At 38.4% G+C, this 8,085-nt stretch overlaps 1 protein-coding gene across 4 annotated transcripts in view; it reads left to right on the forward strand.

Annotated features, from left to right (window-relative positions):
* The window catches only part of ripor1 (RHO family interacting cell polarization regulator 1), a 41,772-nt gene extending 36,035 nt beyond the window's left edge, over positions 1 to 5,737 (forward strand). For all 4 annotated transcript variants that reach the window (XM_040026654.1, XM_040026653.1, XM_040026655.1 and 1 more), the window contains exons 17-24: positions 655 to 775; positions 1,333 to 1,468; positions 1,695 to 1,844; positions 1,921 to 2,079; positions 2,969 to 3,165; positions 3,447 to 3,530; positions 3,681 to 3,771; positions 4,331 to 5,737. In XM_040026654.1, coding sequence (XP_039882588.1) covers positions 655 to 775; positions 1,333 to 1,468; positions 1,695 to 1,844; positions 1,921 to 2,079; positions 2,969 to 3,165; positions 3,447 to 3,530; positions 3,681 to 3,771; positions 4,331 to 4,428 — 1,036 coding nt within the window. In that variant the 3' untranslated portion in view covers positions 4,429 to 5,737. The remainder of the gene's footprint in view (positions 1 to 654; positions 776 to 1,332; positions 1,469 to 1,694; positions 1,845 to 1,920; positions 2,080 to 2,968; positions 3,166 to 3,446; positions 3,531 to 3,680; positions 3,772 to 4,330) is intronic.
* The last annotated feature ends 2,348 nt before the right edge of the window (positions 5,738 to 8,085 follow it).

The following is an 8,085-nucleotide window of genomic DNA, read 5'->3' on the forward strand; positions in this document are numbered from 1 at the left end:
GACGTTGCCTAATAATTATGCACACCTGATATAGGGTGTTGATGTCATTAGACCACACCCCTTCTCATTACAGAGATGCACATCACCTAATATGCTTAATTGGTAGTAGGCTTTCGAGCCTATACAGCTTGGAGTAAGACAACATGCATGAAGAGGATGATGTGGACAAAATACTCATTTGCCTAATAATTCTGCACTCCCTGTATGATCACTGTAGCACAGCTGTAAGCAGGGTCAAACTAACACATAACCTGACTGAAATAATGCTTAAAAATCATATTTTATTATTTTTGCCAAAGGTCATTAGCTGAATGGCCTTATTCCACAGTTGTGCCTGTATATAACTGAGCTTAATATAAAGCTAATCTGCAATCTTAAAACAAAAAGCAAACTTGGTGGAACTTCTCACAACCAGTTGGATTAATCACTGGCAAAAATGAGTTTAAAACAACAATATAAACTGTTTTTTTTTTTTTTTTTTTTTTAACTTCCCTGTTGTATTTGACCAAGTCTGGGTTTTAATGTTGAGAGCCTTTTTTCCATGGACAATACATTTAAACCGTATTGAACTTTATATGGATAAAACAGCGTTAATGGAAATGTTATGTAACAGTGTGTGTGTGTGTGTGTGTGTGTGTGTGTGTGTGTGTGGAGGTCTCTGCTGGACAGAGGCTGGGACAGCCCTTCCTCCTCCAACGTACCCCTAACCACAGGCTGCACCACTCTAGACTGCTGCCTGGTGGTCCATTTGAGGAACTGCAATGCACAGTTGTTGGTAAGAGATCTGCAACACTATCCTCATGTTATTAGCCAAACTCATATGTAGCTACCTCACATTCTCATGGCACATCGATACCTTAAGTTCACTCTGCTCTCATCTACGGCTGTGGGTAGTGAATAATTAAAAATTTCACCGATGCAAGTCATGGGAATTGGCTTCCTTTGAAAGGTGTCTATGCTCAGCCTTAGAGATGGGCTGAGGAACACAGTCTGCATCATAAGGAGTCAGTTGAGTTAATTCAGGCATCTGACTAGGATGGTTGCTGAACATCTCCTCGGAAAGATGTTTTGGGCATGTCTGACCAGGGGAACTCTGATGAAAACCCAGTCAAGGTTATGTTTACATATAGTCAATACCATTATTTTCTTTTTTAAAATCCATTCAATTGGCATAGTGTTTGATAGTTATGTAATCATAGTTTCAGGATGCCATTGAAAAGTATTATTCACTCACTGATGAGTTAAAGCAGTAGCAGCTGTGAGGGCTGTTGTATTGCTAATTGTAATATTGGTCACTTCTTTTACAAGTGTTTTGTTTTGTTTGTTTTTAAGTGTCTGGGCAAGTTTGGTCCTCTGAGATGTGGAGAGATGTATGCCTTGGACAGACTGCTGAGAGAGGCTCGTGTCCTCGAAATCATCCGACGCGTCACCAAAGAAAACCCACAGAAAATCAGACCAGCTACTGAAGGTGATTTGTGCCGTTTATGTTCATTTCATGTGCATTTGTTTAAACATCCATAAAGGCATCTATTCAGAATAACTGTATAGACAAGAAAAATAAGTTGAAGAGGAATTTTCATTAGTGGGAGCATTCCTTATACTATTAATAAATTTCCTGTGTTATGTATGGCACTAACCCCCAGTATCTTGCTTTCCTACCTTGTTGTAACGGTCTCCTGTTTTCTGTTTGTCAGTTATCCCGGCGCTAGGTCTGTGTCTGGGTGCTGTGTCGCTATGGCAAGAATGTGTGGGACAGGGTAGCATGTACAGCGTCTCTGCTGAAAGGTTCCTGAATACACTGTCGACAATCTACGCTGGTTTACTGCCTGAAAGGGCCGAAGCAGGTAAATCATCATTAGTGGGTATACTGCACACGCTGGTATGTGGAGCATATTAACATCTGTGTTTGTTTGTATGCAGTGTTCTTGTGCCTGGTTGAGCGTGTACTGGATCAGAGGTTACCACGACGAGGAAGCAGCAGGGACAACATGATGGTGACATTGTTCCAGCTGTGGAGCTACTTGGACTCGAATGCTGTCAGTGATATGGACACACACATCATTGAACTGGCAAAAGAGGGTACACACACACACACACACACACACACACACACACACACACACACACACACGATAGGTCAGATACATACTCGTTAAATGTTTAAGACCAGATTTACTAATTGTCAGTGCCAGTTCAAAACCTTCTTTTCATTTTAATAAGCATTTACACATTTGATACTGTGCCACAGTATCAGGGTGTGTGTGTGTGTGTGTGTGTGTGTGTGTGTGTGTGGTAGCCTACTATTTCCTGCTCTTTCCAGATGTATGTATAAAAATTTATTAAAGTGAACATTTTCATAATTGACAACAAAAATATCTACAATTTTATAACTAAAAGTTTTCATATTTTTATTTTCAATGAAACATTTGCATCTGCACATCCTGCAGGTCAGCTATTACAAACTGAGTTCTGGTGTGTTCCACAGTAGAGATTATAATATACTAGCCCTCTGAAACCTGTTGATGCTTTATCAGCTACCTCTCTGAATTCCCATGCTGTTTCCAAAGAGGATCACATGTGTAAAAACCTGCATTTGCAATGTTATTTTTGTCATTACATTACTTGATCCATCTTGAAGAATTTTCCACTCGTTTCCGCAATAATCTGCAGTTGTGGCATGAAGCTCTGTAGCTCTGTTTATTAGATCAGGCCCATGGAGTGTGCTGGAAGCAACAATCCAGCCAGGCAATTGCCTGATTTGTTCCCGCATTAGTTAAATTCAATGTAGTAGGGCAGTTAGCAGGAGAAAGACTATGTTATGGTCCAAAGGTTTTGGATATATTTCTCATTACAGCTCAGCTGTGTGATGTGTACGAGGTTTCAGGGCTGTAGTGTAAAAATGGCTTAAAAGGAAAAACAAGAGTAAAACTTGTGCTATTAATAACCTCCAATAACCTTCCTTCAACAGTATGGTTGGTACAGAACCTGGTGTCATCTGACCAGGATGTGATTGTCAATGCTCTACGCCGCCCTGCAGAGTGCAGCCTGAGGAGAGAAGGAATTCATGCCGTGGCCAAATTACTAAAAGATCCTCGGGGCAAAGTGTCTGCCTCTGCCAGCTCTGTACTGAGAAGCCTCGCTGCTCAGCCCAGACAGAGAAAACAGGTGTGTGTGTGTGTGTGTGTGTGTGTGTGTGTGTGTGTGTGTGTGTGTGTGTGTGTGTGAGTGTGTGTGAAAGATTTTTACGTGTTTTTTTTCTTTTTTTTTCTTCTGTAAAAAATGTTACCTGCTAAATTGTCCTAATTGTTTTCTTCCTGAATAGCAAAAGGACCTTTTGATCCTGCTGTATATAGACCTGTGCATGGTTTGTGCTGCAGAAGCCAGTAATAACCCCATAACTGGTGTATCAAAGCCTGGAAACATTTTGTGCATCTTGTCCTTCTCAGGCTTTGGTCAGCTGTTTGGAGCTGCTGGAAGATGAGAATGTGGACAATCGAGTATGTGGATGCAAAGCTTTAGCTTGTCTCAAGGTACAAAAAAGCGCAGAATTTATGCTATTATCCAAAGCTGCTGTTCTGATTTGATAAAGGTGACATTTAAACACCTGTCTGTATGCACTCTGTTTGGAGTGTATTATACAAAATGCATTTGTCACTGTATTCATTCTGCTATTATTCCAGGCCAAAGAAAGCATTGATCAGTTGGTGTATCTCTGCCGAGCAGACAAGGAAGAAGTGCGAGATGCTGCCAAACAAACACTGCTAGTGCTTGGTAATAATAACCTTCATATTATTTACAATAGAACAGCAAGACTAACTCTTTTTCAGACTGTAGTTTGGATTTTATGGTTGGTTATACTCCATTTCTATTATGTTCATTTTACTCTGACATATTCTAAAATGTAATGATGCACTTCTGTGCAGACTGTCGAGGTTTGGGAATTTCTAATTGGATCCCAACTTATCTGTCTCAGTATTAATAGTATTTGACGTAATGGTCACTTAACTGGGAGTAATATTGACCTGCACTATAAAATGAGAACCTTTTTAATATGCCTTGATGTAAATGTTGAGAATAATGCACAAGCAACAGTAACGTGACTGTAAGAGTTCTGATCCATTTGTTTTAATCTGTTCATTCATCTATTTGTGGCATTCATCTACAAGTTGATAATTAAGGCAGACATAATGAAATCTATATTTTATTTTCTTCCATTTGTCTTTGACCAGTACAGATGTCTTTGGAGAAAATGAACATATCCATCCAGTCTTTTCCTCCTTTAATTTATTTCTTACATTTTCTTTGCTCTTCCATTCATGTTGTGGAGCAGGTGAGGAAGGGAAGATGGCCCATAGACACGTGGAGACATCTCAGGACAGCATCTCAAGACTTTTTGCACCAGGAAGCATGGCCAGCACGGCTTTTTAACACAACACGCACACAGGCGGTTACAGCTGCTGAAAACAAAAATTCAGTGACAACACTGGAGAGTATAATGTCATTTTTGCAATGCTTTGACATGGTGTCACAGGAATATAGGGTATACTGTCCTCTTCAGCTACGACTGTAGCTAAAAACATAAAGAAAAATGTGTTAAATGCAGTATATATCCTGTCAGAACAAAACAAACTCCAACACTGGCTGCAAACAAGAAATGCATCAGACGTCTTAATAATGTAAAATATTCATCTACATCATAAGTCAAAAGCTTTTCAGAGTCACCTTGTTTATAATTATTTTCCTGGGTCCACAAATGCGCAAAATGTTAAATCTTTATACTGTTTACTTACTGCTACTACTATTTCTTTGGATGCTCTAGAAAGCTGTGGTTTTTACCAATGATATTACAGTCACTACACTAAGAGTCATATCCCAGTGGGAGTTAGACTTCTGCTATTACATGAAAATGTGTTTTCTTAACGGATGCTGCTGTCTCTAGCCTAGCTTAAAGGCTGCTTGGACGATCTCCCCACATGTCACTGTCAAAGTAACTATTTACTGTACTTCTGCTTGCTTGCTACTGAATAGATCTGAAGCCAAGTCCAAATGGTTTTTTTTTTTTTTTTTTTTAATAAAATAGGACCACATTATAGACTGCATATGAATGATGGACATGGTGATGTTAGACGCCACATTATGAAGTGTAAACTTTGGCATTCTTGCCACTGCCATGTTAGCTTTTTGGAGCAGGAAGTTGCTAACTTTATACTAAACTCTAAGTTAACAACTAAGCTTGTTTAGCTAGCTGGATTTCTAAACTGCAATGCACAGACAAGTCTGGTAAGTAGTGATAAGTAACAGAATAAGAACATACTAAAATTACATTTACCAACACTGCCACATAGATTTCTCAGGTGGTCTGTAGCACATACTTTATTAGCTCAAATATGGCAGGTCCAGTTTAGTAACTCTACTTGGTGGACGTGGAACTTAAGCAGACATCTATTAGGTATAACTCCCTGTGCCAAGACAAAGTGTCAAAGTGTAATGAACATGTCATGGAGGATGACTGACAACCAGCCCCTCCCCCACTTATAGTTATTGCAAACCTGTTTATTTCTGCTCTGAACTGGGACATTTTAACAGGGGAATCTATGGGTGGACTCGCCTTTAGAGCAAGCATCAAGTGAAGATTAGACAAACTACAGCTTGTGGAACGTCTGCAGTGATGGTTACCATTTAGCCTACGTTCTTTAAAAGAAAAAAAAAAGTACATACACAGTGCCCATCAGACACTTTATTATGGTGTTGCTCGTAAATCTGCCTTAATGTTGCATTATTTGCTTACCAGAATTTGACATTTTTACAGATGAAATGCTATAAGAAGCATATTTTCTTTTGCAAAGTGTTCTTAGCTAAATGTGAAGCTATTAAAGTATATTTACACGTAAAAGCATGAATTAACATGTCTAAACTGAAGATACTGCTTTTTATGACATGATATTGAAAATGAGCTCTGTCAGTGACGACGAAGTAAACACAAGGAACACAGACTGACTGAAGAGGTGCAGGATGACTTTACACCTGAACTTTTTACATGGTGTATTCTACATGGCAACACATTCTAATCAAGTCTCACCAAAAACAAAGACCAAAGAATGTAAAGCATGAAAAGCTAATGAACAGAACATGCTACAGTTTAAAAAGTAGTGTGTCTGTGGAGTTGGTAGGTTAACTAAAGACATCAGCCTTCTCTGAGGCAGAGTTCATCGTATGACCCAAAACACCAAAGTCCAAGAGCAAACCTTTTTGCAAATACAAATACTGAAGTGGAAATTCATACTAACTTAAATATGGAAAAAACTTTGGTTTGTTCTTAAAATACACATATTCTTGAATTTAATAATATGCATTTTTTGTATTTCATCACAGAAATGACTAGAAGATTATGAATGTAAGGTTATTAAGGGATAGAAAAATGGTGTACAAAAATGCTTCAAAGACCATTTAATTGATTAGCAAAGACAAGAGTTATGGAATATATCTTGAGATTTTTATTTTTGAGTGCAAAGGAGTGCTTACTGTCACCGTAAGCGATGCCGCATCACTGTGCATTAAAATAAGATTTTTAGAAGTTAACGCTTGAGGGCCCTCGTGTGTCTCAGGACACGTTGGATGAGAGCAGCACTTTAGAAAGCAAAGTATGTGATAGTATTATTGGTTTTTTTTGTTATTAATGTTAATGTCATAGGAACTAGTTGGTTGGCTCTTTCAACAGAGCTGAAACAAATAAGCTGCTCAGAATTGCATAATAAGGTTGATGTAGAGAAGGGCAATCTCGGGTAGTGCGGTGAAATCAGAAACAGACTATTACAAAAATGAAGTGACATCTAAATGTCCACTGTGCCTGTAGAAAGTGTGGATCCTGCTATTTATTTTTGATATGTACGCCTCACCTAAACATTACTTCAAACCAAATACACCAACTTGTAGCAGTGATTCCTTAACATTGGCAGACTTACTTAGCAAGAAACTGAGCTCTACCACCCAAACAACTGCTCAGGAATAGAAAACAAAGATCCCACCTTTGAACCCAATCCGTACACTCCCCTAGATCGCAATCAGATCTGCGGGGTGTCATGGGATCCCTACAGAGACTCTGTCCGCACCTAAATTAGTTGGAGCTGTTTTGGCAGCTTGAGAAAATGCTACACAATATTAGGCAGACCACTGTAATTGTGGCTGATGGAGATGTGTGTGTGTATGTATGTATGTATGTATGTATGTATGTATGTATATATATATATATATATATATATATATATATGAAAATGTTTATTTTCTATCATAATATATATATTATTAATATTGAGTTTTTAAAAATGACCTTTATTTTTAAAGCACATTAGTTTTTCAACAAACAAAAAGGGGGAAAAGTGTTTTGTACTTGTGGATCATGCAGGTAATAATAATCTTTGTTTAAATACAGCATGATTCGGACACTGTACTAGGACACAGAGTCCAAACAAACATGTTGTGTAATGTACAGATGACACATATGACTGAAAATGCCAAAGTGTCCAAGTGACTTCAGTTCCTCACTTTAATGCATTCTTATAATAGTTTTACAGTGACACTGCTGATGCTAATGTCACTATACTGCCTTTTCTCATTTGCTAAGTACCATTACTGGAATTTAACTTGGGGCCTACAGCTGTATATCCCAATCTCATACTGTATGACACTAGTACTGTGGTAAAGACCAGTTGGATTAACATTGACAGATGAGCAGTTATAGCTGTGCTATCAGATGAAAGGTCTTGAATTAGACTATCTTTGATCAGAATGTTGCAAGGAAGATGACTGTCCCTCTACTGCCATCATGGGGTCATACTTGAGTATGTCTACCTGGTTTTGCAAAATTAGATTCCCATCAGCCTCAGCTGTACTCTATATTAAGCAAAGTGTAGCATACAGTTACACTAAACCAATTCTGTTAACATTATACAGAATCAAAATGTTGACTTTGTAATTGTGAAAGTTTTTGTTAGCAGTTGCATTTACCTCAGAATGCTGCTGTGCCTTTTGTAGTGCCTCACTGAACCACTAACTTGGCTATAGTGTCTGCAGGCCTGGTATTTTACT

Source organism: Simochromis diagramma, unplaced genomic scaffold (assembly GCF_900408965.1).
Source record: "Simochromis diagramma unplaced genomic scaffold, fSimDia1.1 OVJJ01000293.1, whole genome shotgun sequence".
Taxonomy (NCBI): Eukaryota; Metazoa; Chordata; class Actinopteri; order Cichliformes; family Cichlidae; genus Simochromis; species Simochromis diagramma.